We start from the raw sequence: 27601 nt of genomic DNA, 5'->3' as shown, positions 1-27601 counted from the left end.
AACACCTTCAGGAGAAGTCTGGGGTTAGGTGTCTGGTACGAACCCTGATCTTTAGCATTCAGGTTCGCCCATCATTAGTTGTAACCACTGTGTCCGCTTACAAGTCTATTAGTAAGTTGTATGTTTTTATACCTTAAACACAAATATTTTTGCCTCTTCTGCATTTTTTTTTTTCTCCAGGAAAAATGCTGCATAAAGCTTTCATGTTTGGGCTACATTTTAAATTTTGTTTTTTTTCCCCATTCATTAGAATGAGTGAAAATTGCTGAAACAATTGACTTGCTGCAGAATTAAAAAAACGTAAGGAAAAAAAATCAAGCGTGGAGAGTTTTGAAATCTCACTTCGTTTGCCAATATGGTAAAAGCACAGCATTTTTGGCGCAGAAAAAAATGCATAAAAAAAAACTGTGGCACTCCCACTGATCAGCGGTCGTGTCCTCCAGCAGTGACCAGATGTAAATCCTATACAGAACCAGGTACAGCGTGGCTGCACACAAGAAGTGGCAGCTCTTGCTTTATGACGCCAGATTGAGTACAGACCGTGAAATACGGATGTGTCAAACTGCAAGACGTGCTGGGTGAGGGTCTCCTGACCTGAGCCCTACAGCCTCATGTGCCTACGAGACTGTCAAATATGACTCTGAGCCCACCAGCCGGTCCATGCATTCACAAGTGTGTATCCGCCCAGAGGCACCAGAGATTCAACTTAACATTACGTTTTTCTTCCCCTGCACGTTTGCTAATGGCAATGAACTTTGAGACGCGTGAGCAAATGTTTGCATTAAATCACTGTCTCCTGATATAATCTTGGTTTCCACTAATAAACTCAGTGCTTTTAGATCCCATCGGTTTCTCTGCCTCAGATCATCAATTATTGTTGAATAAAAGGCAGACCTTGTATGAGGAAGGAGCAGTCTCTCATGTCACTTGCATAAGGTCAGTCTTCTGATCCAGAAATAAACCCAGGAAAATAAAGAATAGACTTACAATAACAAGATCGGAAGTCCCCATTGCGCTGTCCAGAGTCCACTTTATTTTTTTTCTTTATGTTCTACATGACAAATGAGAAACAGTCTCCTCCAGCACAAACTTTTCATTGCTTGCTGTGTAACATGCAGTGACTGGTGCGGCCTTGGTACAAGCTCACATTCACACTGCAGAAAGAAGCTGCCAGTAAGGGTATGTGCAAAGGTTTAAAAAAAAAAAAAAAAACCTTCAGAAAAGGCTTCTTCTGGGGGAGTTTTCTTATCCTGAAGCCAACTTGGAAATGAGTTTATTTTTTTTTTTCCCTTCCCTTCTTCTCCCCCCCCCTGAAACATATTTTACGGTCTTTTGATTGCACATGCCTGATTTGTAGATGTTTCCATTGGGATCTGCTTCAAAGGTGTTTTCTCCTTCGCCTCATTGAGGGACACAGACCGTGGGTGTATGCTGCTGCTGCCACTAGGAGGCTGACACTAAGGCCGGCGTCACACTAGCGAGTTTTACGGACGTATGAGCACAGAAAATACGTATTGCACACGGCCTAATGATTCTCTATGGGGCAGCTCCTATCTGCCGTATATTACGCATCATAATAATAAATAAATAATCTTTATTTTTATATAGCGCTAACATATTCCGCAGCGCTTTACAGTTTGCACACATTATCATCACTGTCCCCATTGTGGCTCATAATCTAAATTCCCTATCAGTATGTCTTTGGAATGTGGGAGGAAACCCACGCAAACACGGAGAGAACATACAAACTCTTTGCAGATGTTGTCCTTGGTGGGGTTTGAACCCGGGACTCCAGTGCTGCAAGGCTGCAGTGCTAACCACTGAGCCACCATGCTGCATCATCAAGTTATTATATTTCAGTTCTTCAATACAAAAAGTGAAACTCGTATATAGAGTCAATACAAACAGTGATCTATTTCAAGTGTTTTTTTTTCTGTTAATGTTGATAATTATGGCTTACAGCTAATGAAAACCCAAAAGTCATTATCTCAGTAAATTAGAATAATTAACAAAAAAACACCTGCAAAGGCTTCCTAAGTGTTTAAAAAGGTCCCTCAGTCTGTTTCAGTAGGCTCCACAATCATGGTGAAGGCTGCTGACTTGACAGATGTCCAGAAGGCAGTCATTGACACACTCCACAAGGAGGGTAAGCCACAAAAGGTCATTGCTAAAGGAGCTGGCTGTTCAGAGTGCTGTATCCAAGCATATTAATGGAAAGTTGAGTGGAAGAAAAAAATGTGGTAGAAAAAGGTGCTCAAGCAACCGGGATAACCGTAGTCTTGAAAAGATTAAGAAAAGGCCGTTCAAAAATTTGTGGGAGGTTCACAAGGAGTGGACTGCTAGTGGAGTCATTGCTTCAAGAGCCACCACACACAGATGTATCCAGGACATGGGCTACAAGTGTTGCATTCCATGTCTCAAGCCACTCATAACCAATAGACAATGCCCGAAACGTGTTACCTGGGCCAAAGAGAAAAAACTGGACTGTTGCTCGGTGGTCCAAGGTGTTTTCAGATGAGAGTACTTTTTGCATTTGATTTGAAATCAAGGTCCCCGAGTCTGGAAAAAGAGTGGAGAGGCCACAATCCAAGCTGCTTAACCCCTCTGTGACCTTAGACGTACTATCCCGTCGAGGTGCCCTGGGCCTATCTGACCCTTGACGGGATAGTACGTCATGCCCTTTAATGCGATACCGCGACTTAAGTCGCGGTGATCGCATTAAAATTCCGACGCCATCTTACCTGGGGGAAGATGGCCTCGGCATCCAGGGCATTGTCGCCGCCCACCCGCCCTCTCGATCGCTGTGATTGGCTGTTCAATTCTGAACAGCCAATCACAGCCAATCGGAGCGGCTGAAACAATGAGGTGACAGGCTAGGATCGAGTACCGATGTACTCGATCCTAGGTCCGGTGCCTGGCAACGCCAGGCACCGGCAAGAACACCCCGGATTGGCGCGATCGCATCAATCGCGCCAATCACAGGGCACCGCGCGGTATTACCGCGCTGTGCCCTGCCGGAACCTGCATGGATCGGTGCTCTAATAGCACCGATCCTAGGATAGGACACAGTGCAGGGCCTGCAGGAGCCGATTGGCGTGATCGATGTCATCGTTGATCGCGCCAATCACAGGGCGCAGCGGCGATCACGCTGTGACCGCTCTGTGCCCTGCAGGTGACCTGCCTAGGATCGGCGCAAACAGCTCCGATCCTAAGCAGGTCACAGCCAGGTCACCAGGAAAGCTCTGATTGGTGGGATCGATGTTATGGTCGATCCCACCAATGACAGGTCACAGCAGCAGCATGACCGCTCTTTGACCTGTCTGTGTCACCTGCCTGACCTGTGTATGACCGCTCTGCAGGGGTCCTCATTCTAGCTGAGGATTCCTACAGAGCGGTCATACTGCTGGATCTCCCTGCTGGATTTTGTGCCTGGATCTCCCTGCCGTGCTGGGTATTGTGGTGCCACAGCAGCCTGTAGCACCACAATCCCTGCTAAAGAAGAAGACAACTAAACGTAAGTTTTTCCGTGCCCAATCCCCGTTCATCCGTGCCCAATCCCCGTTCATCCGTGCCCAATCCCCGTTCATCCGTGCCCAATCCCCGTTCATCCGTGCCCAATCCCCGTTCATCCGTGCCCAAGCCCCGTTCATCCGTGCCCAAGCCCCGTTCATCCACCCCAAGCCCCGTTCATCCACCCCAATCCCTGTTCATCCACCCCAATCCCCCCCTTCCCCCTCTTTTTACCCCCTCCACCCCCATTTGTGCTGCCTCCGTGCGCACATTTAGTAGCCGCCGAGCGTTGATTGGTGACGCAGTTCACCGATCAACGCTCGCGCTCGCTTTTTTTCCCTCACCCCCGTTGCGCCAACTCCGTACACACATCCCGCAGCCGCCAAAGTTTGATAAGTGACGCAGTTCACTTATCAGAGTTTGTGCCTGCTGTTTTCCTTTTTTTTTTTTTTTCACCCCCCCCTTTGCGCCACCTGACTACAACCGTACATTTTGATCACTTATCCCTGCCCAATCCTCACTTCCACCCCCATCTCCCTTCCCCCTCTTTTTACCCCCCTTTGCACCTCCTTCCGTGCGCTCATTTAACAGCCGCCGAGCGTTGATTGGTGACGCAGTTCACCGATCAACTCTCGCGCTCGCTTTTTTCCCCTCAGCCTTTTTGCGCAACCTCCGTACACACATCCCGCAGCCGCCAAACTTTGATAAGTGACGCAGTTCTCTTATCAGAGTTTGTGCCTGCCGGTTCCCCCCCCCCCCCTTGCCCGACCCTCGTGCGCACATCAAGCAGCGGCCAAATTTTGATAAGTGAAACAGTTCACTGATCAGAGCTGGGCTTGCTGTTTTAGACACTTTTTTACTTTTTTTTGTCATCTCCGTGCGCACATCCAGCAGCCGCCAAATTTTGATAAGTAACGCAAGTTCACTTATCAGAGCTAGGGCCTACTGTTTTAGACTTTTCTTTTTACAGGTTTTTCTTCTCCTTTTAGCATTTTCTTTTCAGATAAGTTTGCACAAATCACTATCCCCCCACACATACGCATACAGTTATCAATAAAGTGCACCCAATCACCATATTCACACAAAAATGTCCCGCTCGTCCCGTTCGTCCCAACAGCGCTATTCATTGGAGGAGGCATATGCTTTCCTTGCCTCCGACACTGATAGCGAGGGAGAGGATCCCACTTTTCTTTACTTTTCTGATTCTTCATCCTCTTCTTCCTCCTCCTCCTCTTCCTCCTCGGGTCCTGCGGAACCGCCACGCAGACGCCCCAGGACCGAAGATGAGGCAGCCCCCACCACTCCTGAACCAGCGCTCCCCACTGCGGAACCCACATGGACCTCGCCCCCCGAAAATTACGAGCCACTGATTCCTGATTTTGTGGCAGAATCAGGAATCAAGTTTGACACCACGGACCTCACAGAAACAGACTTTTTCAAAGTCTTTTTCTCTGAGGATTTTATTAACCTCATGGTGGAGCAAACTAATTTGTATGCTCGTCAATTTTTGGAGCAAAACCCCAGTACATCATTTTCCAACTGGTCTCCTGTAGACGCAGTTGAAATGATGCAGTTTTGGGGCCTGGTCCTCCACATGGGGATCGTGAAGAAGCCAGAAATGCGGCAATATTGGAGTGTAGATGTTTTATATAACACTCCAGTGTTCCGAATGGCCATGGTTCGGAAACGTTTTGAGGCCATCCATAAATTCCTGCATTATTCCGATAATGCACAGTGTCCCGCACGAGATGACCCCAACTTTGACCGTCTGTTCAAAGTTCGGCCGGTCATCGAACACTTCAACAAAAAGTTTTCTGAAGTGTATGTGCCCAAAAGGGACATCTGCGTGGATGAGTCCTTGGTCCATTTTAAGGGGCGGCTCGGATTCCGTCAATACCTGCCCAACAAAAGGGCCAGGTACGGAATCAAACTCTACAAGCTGTGTGAGAGTGCCTCAGGGTACATCCACAGGTTTAGAGTGTATGAAGGGAAGGACACCAGGATTGAACCCCCTGAGTGTCCTCCTGTCCTGGGAGTGAGTGGGAAGATCGTGTGGGATTTGGTGCACCCACTGCTGGATAAAGGTTATCACCTCTATACTGATAACTTTTATACCAGCATCCCACTCTACAGATCCCTCTCTGTGCGAGGTACCGCAGCCTGCGGTACTGTCCGCAAAAATCAGAGAGGCCTCCCAAAGACGCTACTTGGGCAGATGCTCAGAAAAGGTGAGAGCAAGGCCCAATGTAGCGACCACCTGCTGGTGGTCAAGTACAAGGACAAGAGGGATGTCCTTCTCTTGACCACCATACATGGTGATGGCAGAGCCCTCAGCACTGTACGGGGTACCTCTACACAGGTCTGCAAACCGGACTGTGTACTGGGCTACAACAAAAGCATGGGGGGGGGGGGTTGATCTCTCTGATCAACTCCTCCAACCATACAGTGCTTTGAGAAAGGCCAAGGTGTGGTACAAAAAGCTGGCCGTGCACATTGTACAAATGGCAATGCTCAACGCTTTCCTGCTGTTACGATGTGCACGCCACACCGATACGTCGTACCTTCAGTTCCAGGAGGTAGTGGTTAAGGCCCTGATATTTGATACTCCGGAAGGAGAGGGCCCCAGTACTTGCGGAACTGAAGGTGCTCATATCGTACCAGGCCAGCATTTTCCGGGGGTGGTCCCGCCAACCGGCAAAAAAGGTAAGTCGCAAAAAAGGTGCCGAGTGTGTTACAAAAGGGGAATACGCAAGGACACCATTTATCAATGCGACACCTGCCCCGAAAAACCTGGCCTGTGTATGAAGGATTGCTTCAAATTGTACCACACCTCCATGCACTACTAATTTACTTTACAAGAAAGCGTACATTAGTTCCAAAAAAGGGGGCACATCTAGATAAGTTCCTTGGGGGGGGGGGGGGGGGTCTAGGTTCCAAAATGATGTCACTTGTGTTTTTTTTTTACTGTTTAGGCACATCAGGGGCTCTGCAAACGGAACATGACGACCGCAGACCATTTCATCAAAGTCTGCATTCCAAAACGTCACTACTTCCCTTTCGAGCCCCAACGTGTGCCTAAACAGTTTTTTCCCACATATGGCATACCAGCGTAATCAGGACAATTTGGACAACAACTTTTGATGTCCAATTTCTCCTGTTACCTTTGGGAAAATTAAAAATTGGGGACTAAAATATCATTTTTGTGGGAAAAAATAGGATTTTTTATTTTCACGCCTGGGCATTACAAACTTTAGTGAAGCACATGGGGGTTCAAAATTCTCACCACACACCTAGATAAGTTCCTTAGGGGGTACAGTTTCCAAAATGGGGTCACTTGTGGGGGGTTTCTACTGTTTAGTCACATCAGGGGCTCTGCAAATGGAACATGATGTCAGCAGAACATTCCATCAAAGTCTGCATTCCAAAACGTCACTACTTCCATTTGAGCCCCAACGTGTGCCCAAACAGTAGTTCCTCCCCACATATGGGGTATCGGCGTACTCGGGACATATTGGACAACAACTTTTGGGGTCCAATTTCTCCTGGTACCCTTGGGAAAATTAAAAATTGGGGACTAAAATATTATTTTTGTCGGAAAAAATAGGATTTTTTATTTTCACGCCTGGGCATTATAAACTTTAGTGAAGCACATGGGGGTTCAAAATTCTCACCACACACCTAGATAAGTTCCTTAGAGGGTCTAGTTTCCAAAATGGGGTCACTTGTGGGGGCTTTCCACTGTTTAGGCACATCAGGAGCTCGCCAAACGCGACATGGCGTCCAATCTCAATTCCAGCCAAATTTAGCTTGAAAAAGTCAAACGGCGCTCCTTTCCTTCTGAGCCCTGCCATGCGCCCAAACAGTGGTTCCCCCCTACATATGGGGTATCAGCGTACTCAGGACAAATTGCACAACAACTTTTGGGGTCCAATTTCTCCTTTTACCCTTGAGAAAATAAAAATTTGGGGACTAAACGATCATGTTTGTGGGAAAAAAATAGGAATTTTTTTTTTTCACGCCCGGGCGTTATAAACTTTCGTGAAGCACTTGGGGGATAAAAGTGCTCATGACACATCTAGATAAGTTCCTTAGGGGGTCTAGTTTCCAAAATGGGGTCACTTGTGGGGTGTTTCCACTGTTTAGGCACATCAGGGGCTTGCCAAACGCGACATGGCGTCCGATCTCAATTCCAGCCAAATTTAGCTTGAAAAAGTCAAACGGCGCTCCTTTCCTTCTGAGCCCTGCCATGCGCCCAAAAAGTGGTTCCCCCTCACATGTGGGGTATCAGCGTACTCAGGATAAATTGGACAACAACTTTTGAGGTCCATTTTCTCTTTTTACCCTTGGGAAATTAAAAAGATTATTGCTGAAAGATCATTTTTGTGACTAAAAAGTAAAATGTTAATTTTTTCCTTCCATGTTGCTTCTGCTGCTGTGAATCACCTGAAGGGTTAATAAACTTCTTGAATGTGGTTTTGAGCACCTTGAGGGGTGCAGTTTTTAGAATGGTGTCGCTTTTGGGTATTTTCTGCCATATAGACCCCTCAAAATGACTTCAAATGTGAGGTGGTCCCTAAAAAAAAAAATGGTTTTGTAAATTTGGTTGTAAAAATGAGAAATTGCTGGTCAAATTTAACCCTTATAACTTCCTTGAAAAAAAAAAAAGTTTGTTTCAAAAATTGTGCTGATGTAAAGTAGACATGTGGGAAATGTTGTTTATTAACTATATTGTGTCACATAACTCTCTGGTTTAACAGAATAAAAAATCAAAGTTGGAAAATTGTGAAATTTTCAAAATTTTCGCCAAATTTCCGTTTTTTTCACAAATAAACGCAAGTTATATCAAAGAAATTTTAGCACTATCATGAAGTACAATATGTTACAAGAAAACAATCTCAGAATCGCTAAGATCCGTTGAAGCGTTTCGGAGTTATAACCTCATAAAGGGACAGTGGTCAGAATTGTAAAAATTGGCCTGGTCATTGACGTGCAAACCACCCTTGGGGGTAAAGGGGTTAAGGTCTAGTGTGAAGTTTCCCCAATCAGTGATGGTTTGGGGAGCCATGTCATCTGCTGGTGTAGGTCCACTGTATTTTATCAAGACCAAAATATAAAAAAATTGGGGGCGAAAAGTTCATTTTTGTGAAAAAATATTATTTTTTATTTTTACAGCTCTACATTATAAACTTCTGTGAAGCACTTGGTGGGTCAAAGTTCTCACCACACATCTAGATAAGTTCCTTAGGGGTCTATTTTCCAAAATGGTGTCACTTGTGGGGGGTTTCAATGTTTAGGCATATTAGTGGCTCTCCAAACGCAATATGGCGTCCCATCTCAATTACAGCCAATTTTGCATTGAAAAGTCAAATGGCGCTCCTTCCCTTCCGAGCTCTGCCATGTGCCAAAACAGTGGTTTACCCCCACATATGGGGTATCTGGGTACTCGGGACAAATTGTACAGCAACTTTTGGGGTCCATTTTTCTCCTGTTACCCTTGGTAAAATAAAACAAATTGGTGCTGAAGTACATTTTTTGTGGGAAAAAAATAAAAAATAAATGTTCATTTTTTTTATTTCAAAAATTCCTGTGAAACACCTGAAGGGTTAATAAACTTCTTGAATGTGGTTTTGAGCATATTGAGGGGTGCAGTTTTTAGAATGGTGTCACACTTGGGTATTTTCTATCATATAGACCCCTCAAAATGACTTCAAATGAGATGTGGTCCCTTAAAAAAAAAAAAAAATGGTGTTGTAAAAATTAGAAATTGCTGGTCAATTTTTAAGGCCATGTGCACACAAAGCAGATTTGCTGCGGATTCGCAGCGGATTTTTCCGCACAGAAACGCTTCAGAACCGCACTGTGATGTACATTACAATGTTATTCAATGGGATAAGAAAAAAAGCTGTGCAGATGGTACTGAAAAATCAGTGTGGAATTGCTGCGGATTTCAAAGAAGTGCATGTCACTTCTTTTGTGCGGATCTGCAGCGTTTCTGCACCCCTCCATGTTAAAAATCCGCAGTGGCAAAAACTGCAGAAAATCTGCATCAATTCCGCATAAAAAATGCACAAAATCCGCATAAAAACCGCGGCTGCGGATTCTGCCAGGAGATGCGGATTTTGTGCAGAAAATTCTGCACCTCTTTTCCTACGTGTGCACATAGCCTAACCCTTATAACTCCCTAACAAAACAAAAATTTTGTTCCAAAATTGTGCTGATGTAAAGAAGACATGTGGGAAATGTTACTTATTAAGTATTTTGTGTGACATATCTCTGATTTAAGGGCATAAAAGTTGGACAATTGTGACATTTTCAAAATTTTTGCCAAATTTCTGTTTTTTCACAAAGAAAAGCAGGTAATATCAAAGAAACTTTACCACTATCATGAAGTACAATATGACTCGAGAAAACAATGTCAGAATCACCAGGATCCGTTGAAGCGTTCCAGATTTATAACCTCATAAAGGGACAGTGGTCAGAATTGTAAAAATTGGCCCAGTAATTAACGTGCAAACCACCCTCGGGGCTTAAGGGGTTAAAAAGAACAGTATCACTGTACTTGATTGGCCAGCAAACTCATCTGACCTTAACCCATAAATTCTCTATGGGGTATTGTCAAGATGAAGATGAGACACCAGACCCAACAATGTAGATGAGCTGAAGGCTGCTATCAAAGCAACCTGGGCTTCCATAACACCTCAGCAGTGCCACAGGCTGATCGCCTCCATGCCACGCTGCATTGATGCAGTAATTGATACGAAAGGAGCCTTGACCAAGTATTGACTGCATTTACTAAACATACATTTAATTAGGCCAACATTTCGGATTTTAAATAATTTTTCAAGCTGGTGTTATAAAGTATTCTAATTTACTGAGAGAACAACTTTTGGGTTGTCATTGGCTGTGAGCCATAATCCTCAACATTAACCGAAATAAACACTTGAAATAGATCACTCCGTTTGTAATGACTCACTTTTTTTGTATTGGAGAATTGAAATTAACTTTTTGATCTAATTTAGTGAGAAGCACTTGTAGCTAGGCCGCTGACAGATCAATGAAGTAAAGGTGCATGTGCTGCAACTACAGAAATGCATATAGCAGAAGATAAAATACATCCAAACCTGGTCTCATGCCCATTTACTCTTCAGCACAGATGTACACCAATAACCGGTCTTTGTAATCCGAAGTCAGGCGCTGAACCTACTGAGGGAAAAACTGTAATAGGCTGTGTGCACACGGTGCCTTTATTTGGGATGATTCTGTCTGGAATCTGCCACCATAAAAGCACCCCATAAAATGGACACAATGCACATCAATCTCACAGTGATACGTCTGTTCTGATGTTCCATCTTATGGCATGCTCTTTCTTGTAAAAGTTCCCAACGGCGGAGCAGTCACGAGAATGAGGCTTTGCCTGGGAATACTCCAGTGGCTGCTTTGACGTCTAAAAGATGCTGTGTGAGATTTACATCAGTACTCTGTCTGGGAATCAGTCCACTCATGGCTTTGGATTACCATTTTTGATTGAATACTTCTGATAATTCTGATTAGTTCTGATGATTTAATTTTTACTTTTTGTGCTGTTTTCAATATGTTACAATTCATCCGTGTTTGGTCTATGTTGTAGTGTACACAAGTGATTTTCCACACAGACCACAGAGATGTGTTGTAAGCCTTTCAGCATGCATTAGTCTGGAGCAACTCAGGAAGCACACAGGAAAGCAGAGGAAGGGGCCTGCAGCAATGAAGAGAAGCGGTGTGCTTCTGGGAAATGTAGTTTTAACAGCTAAGAGCTCCATCTTTTCAGCGTTTTGAAGTTGGCTGCACAGAGGGCCTTGAAAGAAACTGTATGATGTTCTTGAACTGTATGTTAACAATAGCTATGTGTAACTATTCCCATTGTGAGGATAGTTCTTTACCTGCATACATTTTTGGGTCTTTTTTTTTTTTTTTTTCAATTGACATATTTTAAAAAAAGAAAGTTACAGATTGGGTATTACAGTACAGAATGAGATAAGAGCAAAATTAAGTTATAAAGCTGTTTTTTTTTTTTTTTTCCACCTAGTTGAAATGTAAACTATGATTTGCCTATAAATTTGTTTAGCATATCATGCAAATGGGAGAGATGAGCTGTAATATATTCATCAGAATTAGCTCCCTGTAAACTAAGTCTTTAGGCTGCTATGTCCTGTGCCAAAGAGACCAACATTGTTAATGAAATGCTATTGCAGAAAAATATTTTAGCCAAAAAAATGCATGCTTCCAAGTGTAAAGGGAATCTGTTACCAGGTTTTTGCAACTCAAATGGGATGAACATGTAGAGGCAGAGACTCCGAGCTCGCTTACTTGACTGCTTAATGTTTATTTGATAAGTTCACAGTTTTCTCTGAATGCTGAGCTATGTATAACCCTGCTCACACCATTTTCAGTGTACCCTGTTCATAGGCAGAAATCAGTGATGGGGGCTGGGATATACAGAGCTCATGGGCTACATGGTAGCAGGTTTACGTCCAGTGAAAATCTGCTTCTAAAATAATGAGTTTTAACTAAACTACAGCAATCAGCCAAGTAAGTGACACATCACTGGAATCCGGGTCTCTGTTTCTACTTTATGCTGATTTTAGTTCTAGGTGACAATAAACGGGTTACAGATTCCTTTAATGACCCATAACTGCTATGTTCAAAAGTATATAATTATTTCATACAACATTACGCATTGTAAAAGAATGCTCATGATTTTTCTGGTCAGGCTCATTTTATGACATGTTAGGCTACTTTCACACTAGCGTTTTCTGCAATCCGTCACGTTTTGCAGAAAAAACGCATCCTGCAAAAGTGCTTGCAGGATGCGTTTTTTTCCCCATAGACTTGCATTGACGACGCATTTGCGACGGATTGCCACATGTCGTATCCGTCAAGCGACGGATGCATCGTGCTTTTGCGGACTGTCTGGAGCAAAAAACGCTACAAGTAACGTTTTTTTTCCCTTCACCATGACAGCGCCGCACGTGAGAGATGGCATCCGCCCCCAGGAACAGGAAACCTGTAGCAGAGATATAAGAATGGGGCGGCCCCTCTCTCCTCAGTTTGGTTTCCTGTTCCTGCAGGTGGACGCCTGTCGCAGAGCTCCTACCTCCGGAGGGATACCCCCTCTGATGAGTCCGGTCCGGAGGCCGAGGTCCGCGGGGAAGCCAGCCGTAGTCGGCGGCATCGCGTGCGGTGCTGTCCGGTGTCGGGCTGCTGGGTCCGCGCCATCCCTTTCCTCGCTGGACTCCCCGGCGACCGCTCTGAGCAAGAGGCCGGTCCGGGGTTGCGGGGGCGTGTCCCTCACTGACGCTGGCGCCGAAGTGAGGGATGACGACTTCCGGTCGCAGGAAGTGACGTCACACGCCGAGGGAGCCGGTGTGCTGGACACTTCCGGGCGGAAGCTGATCCAGTGGCGCACACACCGCTCCTCTATAAAATACGGCAGCAAAGAGGAGTCGCTGGTCCTGCTCTTCAGACGGAGATGACCGAACCAGCGGTAGATCCGGAGCTGCTGATGCCTGCGCCTAAAATGTCGGAAGACACTCAAGCTGCAGGGGTACCCAGGGTCCTGGTGGGGTGAGTGCCTTTGTAAGGCAAGCTACGCACACACTGATACCTGTACACTGTGTTTTGTAGGAAGGGAAAGCCACCTCCAAGCAAAAGAATAGGGTCTGTCCACTATGTAAAGAAAAACTCCCTAGGCTATACAACAAAAAGATCTGCCAGCCCTGTATTGACAGAACAGTTGCGGAGGAATCTTCTTCCCTATTACAAAACATTAAAACAATCATACGGGAGGAAGTTAAATCTACAGTTAAAGAACAGTTGAGACATCACACAAAGGAGACCCCCCCTCCCCCAACAAGTGAACAAGGGTCGGATGTAGATTCAGGGGATGAGCCGGGAGCCTTAACCCCCTCTGATGCCTCAGATTTAGACTCCTCAGATGAGGAGTATGGCCGCCCATGCTTTCAGTCGGAGGACATTGGAAAGCTGCTCAAACTTGTCAGAACGACTATGGGAGTAGAGACCCCTAGAGAACCATGGACAATCCAAGACACCATGTTTAGCAACTTGGAGGAGAAGAAGCGAAAGTTTTTCCCCTTCCATGATAACATAATTAAATTAATAAAACGTGAGTGGAAAAAGCCTAATAAAAAGATGTCTGTCCCTCAGGCATTAAAACGCAAATACCCCTTTGATGAGGAGGTCTGTGAGAAGTGGGATAAGGCGCCTAAGTTAGATGCAGCCATCGCCAGCACTTCTAAGGGGGTTGCGTTACCATTTGAAGACATGGGAGCCCTAAGGGACCCCCTCGACAAAAAAGCAGATGCTTTTCTAAAGTCGGCTTGGGAAGCAGCGACATGGTCATTTAAACCCGGGGTTGCTGCCACTTGCACGGCACGTGCTATGGTCAAGTGGTTAGAGGAGTTAAGTGACCAAATCAAAAACAAATGCCCAAGAGAGAGGCTTCTGGAAGCATTGCCCTCTCTGCAAGGCGCCGCAAGATTCCTAGCAGACGCCTCGATAGATTCAGTTAGAAGTGCCGCACGCGTGTGTGCCTTATCTAATTCAGGAAGGAGAACATTATGGCTGAAAAATTGGACGGCTGACTTCCAATCAAAGGTCAAACTCTGCGGAGTACCCTGTGAAGGGCAATACCTTTTTGGCAAACCTCTAGACGAGATCCTTGAGAAAGCGTCGGACAAAAAGAAGCGGTTTCCACCCCCTTCCTTTCCCAGGCGCCGATGGGATACCTCTCGTTCGTCCTTTCATGGTGGATATAGAGGGACCCGCGGCTTCTCATTGGATAACAAATTTGTTGTCAGAAGGTCTAAAGTTCAAATTCTCCAACCTCCCACCAAATCGTGTAAAAATGACCCAGGTGGGGGAAAAAAATCAGGCCATATTAGAAAGAGAAATTTATCTCCTCATGCAAAAAGAAGTATTAGTAGAAGTACCCCATCAAGAGATAGGGAAAGGGTTCTACAGCACTTTATTTCTAACACCAAAACCAGACGGCTCGCTGAGGGTAATATTCAACCTAAAAGCCCTAAACCATTACATTCAAATAGACAAGTTCAAGATGGAGACTTTAAAGACTGCAGTAAAAGTACTCGACCCAAACTGTTACATGGTGGTGATCGATCTTCCAGACGCTTACTACCATGTGCCAATCGCCGTCCAACACCAACAATACCTAAGATTGGTGGTAAATCTGGGAAAAACCCCCGTCCATCTACAATATCAATGTCTTCCTTTTGGGGTAGCCATTGCGCCCCGTATATTCACAAAAATTATTTCCGAAGTAGCATCTTTCGTCAGGAAAGAAGACATAATGTTGGTACCCTATTTGGACGATTTTTTGATAATAGCAAAAAACAAAGAAAGTTGCAAAAGTGCGGCCGCAAGGGTGCTGGAGGTACTGACCAATTTAGGATGGATGATAAACCTGAAAAAATCAAGGCTTGTCCCAACTCAAACCCAAGAATTCCTCGGAATTGTGTTAGATTCAGTCAAGCAGGAGTGTGTCCTCCCACAGAGGAAAGTTCAATCTATCCAACAGAGGGTAGAGTCATTCCAATTACAACAGACTATCTCTCTGAGAAACGCAATGTCACTCCTAGGGGTCCTAACGGCAACGATTCCAGCAACGCGATGGGCACAAAGCCACACACGGGAGTTACAATGGCAGATACTAGCCGAACAAGAAAAAAATCCATACAATCTGAATCGGAAGATTCTTCTGTCACCAGAAGTTCAAAACTCACTAGAGTGGTGGCTGAAAACAGAAAATCTAACCAACGCAGTGCCATGGTCAGTACGAGATCCAGTAGTCATTACTACCGATGCGAGTCCGTGGGGTTGGGGGGCACATTTGGGAGATCAGGTCCTACAGGGTCAATGGGGAAGCCCAATGACAACAGCGTCCTCCAATCTAAAAGAATTGTCTGCGGTGAGACTAGCACTTCTTCATATAGGGGAAAGGATTCTGGGAAGACATGTGGTAGTGTTATCCGACAACACAACAATAGCTTATATAAACCGCCAAGGGGGCACAAGATCAACATCCCTTATGGCAGAGGCCAAAGAACTTTTTATATGGGCCGAAAACAACCTTCTTTCGCTAACCGGAACATACTTGAAAGGATCAGAGAATCAAGTAGCCGACTACTTAAGCCGTCACACGTTACATCAGGGGGAGTGGTCCCTGAACCAGCAAGTATTTGGGAAAATATGTGCCAGCTGGGGCGTTCCAGACGTAGACCTGTTCGCCACAAAACAAAATCGGAAGGTGAAGAGGTTCTATTCTCTGAACCCAAGAGAGCACCCGGAGGGGGTAGACGCGTTCCTGTATCGGTGGAACTTCCATCTAGCATACGCATTCCCCCCAATACCATTAATCCCGGCAGTCCTCAGGAAAATTCGGGAGGACAAAGCACGAGTGATCCTCATAGCTCCCTTTTGGCCGAAGAGAGTGTGGTTCACGTGGCTCAGGCGCATGTCTATCTCGGACCCGTGGATCTTTCCGGATGCTCCGGATCTCCTATACCAAGGGCCAGTTCAACATCCCCAAGTTCACAGATTGCATCTCACCGCCTGGAACTTGAAAGGGGACTTCTGTTAGCAAAAGGATTCTCAAGCCCTTTGGTGACCACATTGCTTGCTAGCAGGAAAAAGGTCACCTCAGACAAATACCAAAAAATCTGGCAAAAATTCCTAGATTTTTCGGGACGACAGTTGTCTGACTCTGGTCAACAGGTCCCAGTAAAAGAAATTCTTGAATTTCTCCAAAAAGGGTTGGAAAAAGGTCTGTCTACTAACACCTTAAAGGTGCAGGTCTCTGCCCTTGGTGCACTGTTCGATCAAAAACTTGCTGACCACCCTTGGATCTATAGGTTCATTCGAGCCTCCTTTACTTCCAGACCCTCAAAATTAATACCTAAGATAGCTCCCTGGGATTTGAATTCAGTTTTAAAGGCTCTTACCGTTTCCCCCTTTGAACCTCTGGATTCTATATCAATAAAATCCTTGACTCTAAAAACGGTTCTCCTAGTTGCCTTAACGTCTGCCCGCCGTACTTGTGAGTTACAAGCTATGTCGGTGAACCCTCCTTACACTACTTTCCATGATGACAAAGTAGTTATTAAAACCGACCCTGCCTTTCTTCCGAAGGTCAATTCTAAATTTCATAGAGACCAGGAAATTATTCTGCCCTCTTTTTGTTCCCAACCAAAATCCCAGGGAGAGAAGACCTTCCATTGTCTCGATGTCAGACGCTGCCTCCTTCAATACTTAGAGGCCACAAATTCCTGGCGTCAGTCATCGGCCCTTTTTGTCACCTATCAGGGGACAAACAGGGGGAAAAAAGGCCTCAAAGGCAACTATTGCACGGTGGTTGCGTACGGCTATTTCACTTTCGTATTCTTTTTCTGGTCAAGTTCCCCCACAGGGTGTTACGGCTCACTCCACGCGTGCTATAGCCACTTCTTGGGCGGAAAGGGCTAACGCCTCGATAGAACAGATTTGTAAAGCGGCAGTATGGTCATCACCCTCTACCTTCTTCCGACACTATAGGTTAGACTTAAATCAATCAGACTTGTCTTTTGGGAGAAAGGTGTTGTCTGCTGTCGTCCCACCCTAGGAATCTTCTATTTTTTCCTCTCACGTGCGGCGCTGTCATGGTGAAGGGAAAAATGATAATTACTTACGGGTAATTTGATTTTCCGGAACCATGACAGCGCCGCATTAATTCCCGCCCTATCTTGGTGATGGTTGTGTGATTCACAAAAAAAAAAAAAAAAAAACTTATTGTATATGGATAAATGTATATGTACAAAGCATGTGTGTACACAAGAGCTAACGAAATGGCTATACAAATGTAAATATGATACATAACTGTGTACTAACAAAGCGGTCATCTTCCATACTCTGCAAACAAACTGAGGAGAGAGGGGCCGCCCCATTCTTATATCTCTGCTACAGGTTTCCTGTTCCTGGGGGCGGATGCCATCTCTCACGTGCGGCGCTGTCATGGTTCCGGAAAATCAAATTACCCGTAAGTAATTATCATTTTCCAGGTCACCACCTGACAGCACCATGGAGGACGTCCTTCTTATACACAGTGGGACAGGAAACACGAGAGTTTAAAAGGACCCTCCCCCTTCCACCCTTCAGTGTTTTTCCTGTCCCATTGTGGATAGGAACGACGAGAGATCGTGGTCCCTACAGAGCGTGTGGATCGGGGGGGCTCAGCCTCTTCCTTCCCATGGCCGAAACTCTGGATCGCCGACACCCAATTTATTGGGTCCCTCAGCGACGCCGGTGTAGCGCTGCTCCTGGCTAAAAGGTCGCTTCCCCCTGGGGGGGGGGGGCTCTCGACCTCGGATGGCTACCCCAAGCGTACCTGCGGGATCTCTGCAGGGTGGTCCCTTGGCAGACAGTCCGGAGGAGGGGCAGGTATGGCAGAGCGCTCCAGACTCCATGTGTTCAGGCCGGAAGGAGTCGGCGGTAAGCGTGCGTTGGACTTCCGGTTTACCGCTGCCGCGTCACTTCCGGGTTGCGGCGGCAGCAGGGGGGGCGGCTTTCCTCATCGCTCCTGTAGGAGCGCCGGGACACAAGCAAAGGATAAAAGGTAAGTGAGATAGCGCTAGGCACCGCAGCTATAATGGATCCAGGCTCCATACCAGCTGTCAGCATAGAGGCTACAGGGAAGCAGGATTCCCTTGCACATGTAAGTCCTCATTTAAAGGTGCACTCCGTACAGTCCTATTAAAGGTACTAGTGGTAGTCCCTTTATATATTCCAGGGGCGTCCTTCATCTGGGGATAAGAAGACTGGTAAAACCAGGAGATGCCCTATATGTGCCTCAAAACTTAATGCTTTATGTCAGAAGCCTCTGTGCGAGCCCTGCACCGCCCGCATTGTAGGAGAGGAACAGGCCTCTCTAATAACAAGCATGAGAGCGATGGTTAGAGAAGAAGTGCAGGCTTCTATATCTAACCTATCTACCACCCAGCAGTTCCAGCCTGAGGTCCAAGATCTTCCCAGGTCTAGGAAGAGACAGAGAGAGTCAGATTCATCTTCTGACAACATTCAATCAGAATCTGACATAGAGGAAGAAGTGTGTAGAGATTCCCCTCAGAAGGGGAAAAAGTATCTTTTTTTCTTCCAATGATATTGACGAACTACTGGGAGCGGTCAGACTATGCAGGTGGAGGAACCTTCGACCTCTCTTTCCGTGCAGGACGAGATGTTCGGGGGACTTCGGTCACAGACTTCAAAAGTCTTTCCAGTTAATGCACACATTCGGTAAGTCCGAGTTCAGTCTCGGCTTTGCTCAGAATTTGCAGTTTTTGACCCCTCCTTCACCTCTTCCCGCAGCTCAATGATTTTGGAAGAGTGGGAGGAGGCAGAGAAGAGGATATCAATACCGAGAGACTTTAGGCTCAGTCTTCCCTTTGACCATGAAGAGGTCAAAGACTGGGAAGATGTACCAAAGATTGACATCCCACTAGCGAAAGTGTCTAAGAGAACTGCCATACCATTTGAGGACTCCTCAAACTTAAAGGAGCCCATGGACAGAAAGGCAGATGGCCTCCTTAAAAAAGCTTGGGAAAGTTCGGCCGCGGTGATCCGCACAAATATTGCGGCGACATCCGTGGCGAGAGCTATGCATCTGTGGGTTGATGATTTAAAGGATCAATTGTCAGCCAAAACTTCTAGGGAGTCTATCATTAGTGCTATTCCCTTACTTAAACTAGCCACAGGGTTTCTAGCAGATGCTACGGCAGAATCGGTCAGGTTCTCAGCCAGGGGGCAATCGCTATCTAATGCGGCCCGTAGGGCTATTTGGTTAAAAAGCTGGTCGGGGGATGTTCCCTCTAAGAACAAACTATGTTCCATTCCCTTTTCGGGTGGCCGGGTCTTTGGCCCTGTATTGGATGACATTCTGGAAAAAGCTTCTGATGAAAAGAAGGGGTTTCCAGAAGAGAAAAAGAGAAAATTCCAGCCCTTTCGTAGACCCTATTACAGTCAGAGATCAGACTATAGGGGTAAAGGTAAACAAGGGAGATGGAGTTACCAGAAAGGGGGGGATAATAGGAACCGAAATAGAGATCCAGGTCCCTCAAATCCTAGAGCTGAGTTCCGGAGAAAGTGACGCCACCAGAATAGGGGGTCGGTTGTTGAACTACCTGGGGGAATGGGAAAAAATTGCCTCAAATCCGTGGGTCCTTCAGGTTATATCTCGAGGCTACAGGATGGAGTTCGTATCTCGTCCCCCAGAAAGATTTTTCATCTCCAACGCCCGTCTCTCTTCAGTCTCCCCAATGTGGTCAGACATTCAGAATCTCCTCCGGATGGAGGCAATAACTCCCGTACCTCCTCACCAAAGGGGAACAGGTCACTACTCGGGTCTTTTCTCTATAATAAAACAATCAGGAGAATCCCGAACTATCATAAACCTCAAGCCACTAAACAAATGGCTATCGTACAAAAGATTCAAGATGGAGTCAATTCGCTCCACAATTCCCCTATTAGTGAAGGACGTGGTAATGTGCACTTTGGATCTAAAAAGTGCATACTATCACGTTCCAATTTCTTTGCAACATCAAAAATTCCTAAGATTTGCGATAAAGACGGTTCAGTCTTACACTATCAGTTCCGTTGCCTTCCGTTTGGTCTAGCATCAGCTCCAAGAGTTTTTACAAAACTCATAATAGAGATCGTATCTTTTTTAAGGAAACAAGATATCATTATAATACCATATCTAGACGATTTCCTGTTAGTGGCAGACTCAGTATCCCAACTCAACATCGATTCTCAGTTAGTGATCTCCACACTGCAGAAACTAGGTTGGGTGGTAAACTGGGAGAAATCACACTTAACCCCAAAATCAAGACGTCAGTTTCTGGGGATAATTCTAGACTCAGACATCAGGAAGTCTTTTCTTCCGGACAGAAGGCGGTCAGATTTGGTGAAGAAGGTTCGACAGTTTGCAAGAACTCGGGTGACAATACGAGATGCAATGAAGATCCTGATCCTGATGACAGCCTGTATCCCATGTGTCAGCTGGAGCCAATTCCATTCTCGTCAATTGCAGAGAGCGGTTCTAACAACATGGGACAGAAGACAGTCTTCGTTGGACAGACAGTTTGTCCTATCCTATCGAGTCAGGGAATCCCTGCGATGGTGGACGGTGTCAGAGAACCTTCAGGTGGGGGTCCCATGGATCCAGACCCCAGCAGTCACGGTAACCACGGACGCAAGTCAACAAGGTTGGGGCGGCCAGGTACTCGGAAGCTATTACCAAGGACAGTGGAATTCGGAAGAGAGCAACAATTCCTCAAACCACAGAGAGCTACAGGCGGTTTGGAAGGTTCTGTGTGCAGCCCGGTCCCTGTTAAGAAACAAACATCTGAAGATCTTATCGGACAACACGACGGCGGTAGCTTTTCTTCGCCATCAAGGGGGCCCGAGACATCCGAAATTGCAACGTCTGGCGGATCAGATCTTCGAATGGGCAGAAAGTTCGGTGCTTTCAATTTCAGCAGTCCACTTAGAAGGCTTAAAGAACCAGGTTGCGGATTTTCTAAGCAGAGAAAAACTATCACCCATAGAGTGGGAATTGAACAGCGGAATTTTCAATACCCTGTGTCAGCGCTGGGGAACCCCGTCCGTGGATCTTTTTGCGACCAGAAGAAATACAAAAATAAAGACCTTCTTCTCCCTAAATCCCCAGGAAAATCCAGCAGCGGTGGATGCCCTTTCTCAGTCGTGGAGCTCGGGTCTGCTATATGCCTTTCCCCCTCTCGCATTAGTACCAAGAGTACTCAGGAAAATTTGCGAGGACAGAGCTCGAGTGATCCTGGTGGTCCCCTTCTGGGCCGGAAGGAGCTGGTTTCCTCTTCTGAAGAAGCTGGCAGTGGACAGTCCTTACCATCTTCCAGTCAGGGGGGACTTGCTATCTCAGGGTCCGATCCTCCATCAGAACCCAGGAAAGTTGCGGTTAACAGCTTGGATCCTGAGCGGCAGATCCTAAGGGCAAAAGGCCTTTCAGAAGGAGTAATTTCGATTCTACAAGCAAGTAGGAATCCGGTGACTTCAGCAATATACCTCAGAACATGGAGAAAATTCTGCAGTTTTTGTGGAGACACAACAATCGATGTTGATTACCCTAACATACCCAAGATTCTTGATTTCCTACAGCAGGGATTTAGGATCGGGCTCAAACCAAGTACCCTGAGGGTTCAAATTGCAGCCCTCAGTGTATTTTATGACTCTTCCCTTGCCGCCCACCCTTGGATCGCTCGTTTTTCTAGAGCAGTCTCGAGGCTGAAGCCTCCAATCAGAAAGTCTGTGCCCCCATGGGACCTAAATTTAGTCCTTAAAGTTCTATGCAAAGAACCCTTTGATATAAATAAGGATATAAATATCGCTAATCTGTCCCTAAAAGCAGTGTTTTTAGTAGCCATTAAATCAGCCAAAAGATTGGGGGAGCTTCAGGCCCTTTACATCAAAAACCCTTATCTACAAATATTTGATGATAGGTTGGTTTTGAGGCTTGACCCAGGATTTCTCCCCAAGGTAGCCTCTGTATCAAATATTAACCAAGAGGTCGTTCTTCCGTCTTTTTGCCAATCTCCTAAAAATCAAAAAGAAGCCTTTTTCCATAACTTAGATGTTAGGGAGACGGTGCTGAAATACTTGGACATGACTAGGGCCTGGAGACAGGATAGTAATCTCTTTGTCCTGTATGGGGGTCCTAATAAGGGAAAGAAGGCATCAAAATCCACTATTGCCAGGTGGATTAGATCCACTATTACCACGGCCTATCAGTTACAGGGAAAAGATCCTCCAGATAGCCTTAAAGCTCATTCATCCAGGGCTATGGCCACGTCTTGGGCCGAAAAAGGTGGGGCCTCAGTAGATCAGATTTGTAATGCAGCATCCTGGTCTAACATTAGCACTTTTTCAAAACACTACAAATTAGACGTAGTTTCTTCTCAGCTAGCTTTTGGCAGGAAAGTGCTTCAAGCGGTAGTCCCACCCTAGAACTAGGAAGTTTCCTTTGGTACTTCTCCATGGTGCTGTCAGGTGGTGACCTGGAAAACGGTAATTAATCTTACCGATAATTGTATTTCCAGGAATCCATCCTGACAGCACGGATAGTTCCCTCCCTAATGTAAACATGTATCATACTTATGTGAAGTAACATTGATGTTGATCTTGTTATGTTCAAAATAAATTTTTCTGTTTGCATCCATCCAGAAGTGTTACTTTGGAAAACCACTGAAGGGTGGAAGGGGGAGGGTCCTTTTAAACTCTCGTGTTTCCTGTCCCACTGTGTATAAGAAGGACGTCCTCCATGGTGCTGTCAGGATGGATTCCTGGAAATACAATTATCGGTAAGATTAATTACCGTTTTCTCCTGATGGACCGCTTTTTCCGACCGCGCATGCGCGGCCGGAACTCCGCCCCCACCTCCCCGCGCCTTACAATGGGGCAGCGGATGCGCCGGAGAAATGCATCCGCTGCCTCCATTGTGCAGTACGTTAAACGCTAGTGTCGGAATCTCTCCCCGACGCATTGCGACGGGGAGATTCCGACGCTAGTGTGAAAGTAGCCTAAGGCTAAATCCTACTGCATAGTTCCCATATGGAAATGTTAACTTGGCCACAAACTTTAGATGCATGTTGGCTGTCAGGCAGCTTGTCTCTGTATTGGCTTGAATGTACGTGGGTGGATGGGAGGTAAAGTTGTCGGCTAAACCGCCATCAATGGTGGATTCCCACCGCCCTGCTGGCAGTTCCTGGCCATCATCACTACAGATTTGTAGTGAACACCCTTCTTACTGCTTCCATTAAATTAACTCTGTATTTATTACACCTCTAGCTACATTGAATTGCGCAAATGAAAGCAGAGAATTGGGGGTTTTGAGACCAATGATCCGACCACATTCACGAAATATTATCTTTGTTCTTTTGCTGTAATTCTTTTATAATGTAATGTAAATGATGGTTATTTTTAAAGCACCATTGTCTCCATGGTGCAGTACATGAGAAGGGTTTATATACAAAATACCAATACAGTCAAGAATCTAACCATGACAGACTGGCACAGAAAGGAGAGAGCCCTACACTTTCGTGCTTAGTCTAAAGGTGATGGGGAAGGAGACAGTAGGTTAGGGAGATTGCGACCGCTTCGGTGGTGGTGAGAACGGTTATTGCGGGCTCTAAGCTTTCTTGAAGAGATGCATTTTCAAATCCCCTCTAAAAAGTTTTGTGTGTGGCGGATAATCAGATATGTTGGGGCACAGAATTTCCAAGAATGGGGGTACTCGGGAGAAGTGTTTGTAGCTATTGGGTGAGGAACGTATAAGAGAGGAGGAGATCTTGGGAGGAACCGGCAATCACATTTTGGAAGATATCTGGAGATTGCCATAGTTTGGAGATATATGGAGGAGACCGATTATGGACGGCTTTGTAGTTTGAGCTGGATATGTTCTGAGAATTGGGACCCAATGAAGGGATTTGCAGAGTGGAGAAGCAGAGAAGTGGATTAGTAAGACATCTGAATTAAGGACAGACTGGAGAGATGTGACAGTGTTGGCAATGAGCTCACAGAGGAGGATATTACAGAAGATGAGGACATGCTCTAATATTTTGGTAGATTGAGGGTTCTGGAAAAAATGTTTTGAGTTGGAAGTGACAAGAGCTTGGATGTGCTGTTTGAAGGACAGAGCAGAGTTGAGGGTTACACCGAGGCAGTGGACTTCCTGTACAGGGGAAAGTGTGTTGTCATTTATTGTGAAACATCTGCTGGGGGAATTGGTTAAGATGGAGGAAAGGTGATGAGTTCGGTTTTGTCTACATTGAGTTTTAGGTAGCGAGAGGAGGAGAACATGGCTGACACTGGAATTCTGGAGAACAGAAAGCTGACTCTGGGCTACAGAGGCACATCTGAATGTCATGAGAGTACAAGTTACTTTGTGTTTCCAAATGTATGAATTGACAAGAGTATGGGTCCCAGGACAGAGCCTTGAGGAACACTGACACAGGGTGGTCAGGATGAGCAGGTAGTATGGGATTGGGAGACAATGTGCGGTTAAAATGGTATTAGGAACTCCAGGAGAGGGCAAGGTCTTTTACACCAAGGGAAGAGACGATTTGTAATAAGAGTGAGTGGTTGACTGTGATGGTCGAGAACATGTATAGAGAATTTTCTGTTAGCTTTGACATTAAGTCATTAAGGCAGTTTCAGTGGAGTTGTGGGGACGGAAGCCAGATTGTAGGTTGTCAAAGAGTGAGTTAGATGAGAGGTGAAAAGCAAGTTCAGCATGGACATGCTGTTTGAGGAGTTTGGAGGCGAATGGGAGCGGCGATCTGGGACGATGGCTTGACGCATAGGTCGGGTCGAGGGATGGTTTCTTCATTAGAAGTGTACGAGTCGTATATTGTGTCTTGCTAGTTCTGAGGTATAAAAAATATGTAATACAAGTCTTATGGCACATTGTGTATTCTTTACATTTTGCAGGTTTTCTTTGTTACTTTTGGACCTGGAGGAATACTTTTTTGAGCAGCATCTAGCACATCACATTACTAAATCAGGGGACGCGATAGAAAGGTAAGGTTTTGTATTAACATTAGAACAGCCAAAAACTTGACAAGTCTGCAGATTAATTGGTCTCTGTTCACATCTCAATTACCGTACCTCTCTGACTTACGTAGACCTCTTTACATTGGGTCATTATGCATAGGTGTACATGATTTTTACCACTGTGTTAGAAAGTATAGGCTATAAAGACTGAAGAACAATGAAAAATTGTTAATGGCCAATACATTTGAGGTTTATGATAAAGGTATTAGTCAGGAGTATTCCCAAACCTATATCGCTGGGTCAAAAAACAAGATCAGAGTCAAAGATTTAAGAGTATAAATTATATAGTTGGTGCAAACGATACTCTTAAAAGATTGTGCTCACTTCATAGGAAAAAAATTTAGCAATTGAGTTAACTTGTGCCCTTAACCTGGGAAATGCAGAAGTTCTTGTATCTTTGTGCTGTGCAAATAATAAATGTGCAAATAATGGATGTGGCAATCTCCGTGTCTATATGATGAAGATGGACGTCTTTTGTAAATTCTTTGGAAGCTGTGAATACATCCAGCATCTGTACATAAGTGTAACAACCAAAGAGGGGGCCTGGTGGTATAGTTGCACAACTGTTGCCATCATCATTGCATGGATGCGCAGATCTTTGCGTCCATTGTTAACATAGTAGAAAGATGGACATCCGTGGGCATTTTTTGGCATAGCTGAGTGATATACAGCTTAACTGTCAGCTGATTACAGAGGACCCTTCCCCAAATGTTTCATGTTGAAATGGACTCAGGATCTAATATTAACTCCTTTCTAGAATAAAACTTATTTTTTTTTTTTATTTCTCCTCTACACTGTGCAGATATAAGCAATCAAAGTATCTTGCACCCAATGAGTTAATTTTTTAAGACCAAGTGGGTGTTTTCAGACCTTTTTCACTGTGGGTTTGTACTTCTCCCCTGTATGATGCAGACCTCAATAAAGCAGGGTAAGATCACCCACCACCTTAGCTTATGTTTCTCAGTGTGTGATACATACCTCCTCCATGAAACCGTGTGGGGGTAGGGGCAGTGCAGCTGAGTTTAGTGGTGTAAACTGTTGGCAATCAGGAGAGTGGTTCAGGGTGCATTAGGCTTCTTTCACACTAGCGTCGGGCCCGGCCCGTCGCAGTGCGTCGGGCCGAGGTTACCGACGCTAGCGTTGCCTCCGCCGCACAACGGGTGCAGCGGATGCTGCTTTTCAGCGCATCCGCTGCCCCATTGTGAGGTGCGGGGAGGTGGGGGAGGAGTTCCGGCCGCGCATGCGCGGTCGGAAAAGACGGTCCGTCGGCAGCAAAAAATGTTACATGGAACGTTTTTTGCGGCCGACGGTCGGCCGAAAAACGGCGCAACCGTCGCGCGGCAATCCGTCGCAATGCGTCGCGTAATGTTAGTCATTGGAGAAAAAACGCATCCTGCAAACACTTTTGCAGGATGCGTTTTTTCTGCAAAACGACGCATTGTGACGGATTGCAGTTAACGCTAGTGTGAAAGTAGCCTTAGCAATCAAACTTAAGTCTGCTGTTCTCAAGCAGCTTGTAATGGCTGTGTGAGCTCAGGGCTGTTATTACATCTCCTATAGGAGTAGCCTGCCTGTCCTGGACTACTCCCATGTGAGCTGTAATGACAAAGTTCAGCATAGCAGGTTGATGGTGATATGTGACGCCCCAGGGTCCTGGTTGTCACAGTGGCATTGCTTTCCTCACGGGGAGAGTGATGTCACGCTTGGAAGCGATGGAGGATTCCTTTTGACAGGTAATCAGCACATACAACACCGTTCTGACTCCAGGCCAGAAGGGGGAGCTCTACACCCGACTTAAGGGGAGCTGCTCTCTCTGATCGGGAGGATGAGTTAGTTGCTAGGCAGTTAGGAAGATTTAGACAGTTGGTTCCGGACAGTAGACTGGAGCAGTCTGAGGCAGAAGGACGGGTGAGGGGCCGTACAGCCTGAGGTGCTGTAGCTCCTAGATAGCTAAAGGCTGTTCTTCCTTCTGTATCTTGCTAACGTGCCAGAGAGCAAAGCACAGGAGAGTGACAACAAGGGAGAGTAGCTGTGACTGGGCTACCTCCCTGATAGAGTGCAGATACCGGTAACCGGAAGACCGAGGTTGTGTCATACTCTGGGAGGCACAGCAGAAACTGGTAGGACAGCTAGACTACATGTAACTTGCCCACCCTAACGCTCAGGAGACAGTGACACATAGAGCCCGGGTCATGATACAGACCCTGTAAAAAGGCTCGAGTCACCTGTCATACGGGTTTGTGTCCCACTTCAATGAAGGACAGAGATAACTGAGAGGACTTTGCTAAGAAGCCATAGGCAGTAAGGGACTATAATACCACCTCGCTAAGAGGAAGGCTTTTAACTCCACCTGGTAAAGCTGGACTCTGAACTCCCTTCCAAGCCGGCCAGACCTTGCCCATAC

The 27601-nt window shown here is 45.8% G+C and overlaps 1 protein-coding gene across 1 annotated transcript in view; it reads left to right on the top strand.

Annotated features, from left to right (window-relative positions):
- Positions 1-27601, top strand: part of NSMAF (neutral sphingomyelinase activation associated factor) — a 155267-nt gene that overhangs the window by 16395 nt on the left and 111271 nt on the right. Inside the window, exon 2 of the mRNA XM_069731381.1 lies at positions 25075-25164. Within this exon, the coding sequence (XP_069587482.1) occupies positions 25075-25164 (90 nt within the window). The remainder of the gene's footprint in view (positions 1-25074; positions 25165-27601) is intronic.

Source organism: Ranitomeya imitator, chromosome 6 (assembly GCF_032444005.1).
Source record: "Ranitomeya imitator isolate aRanImi1 chromosome 6, aRanImi1.pri, whole genome shotgun sequence".
Taxonomy (NCBI): domain Eukaryota; kingdom Metazoa; phylum Chordata; class Amphibia; order Anura; family Dendrobatidae; genus Ranitomeya; species Ranitomeya imitator.
Note: the sequence above shows the minus strand (reverse complement) of the source record. Positions and strands in the feature narration are given on the sequence as shown.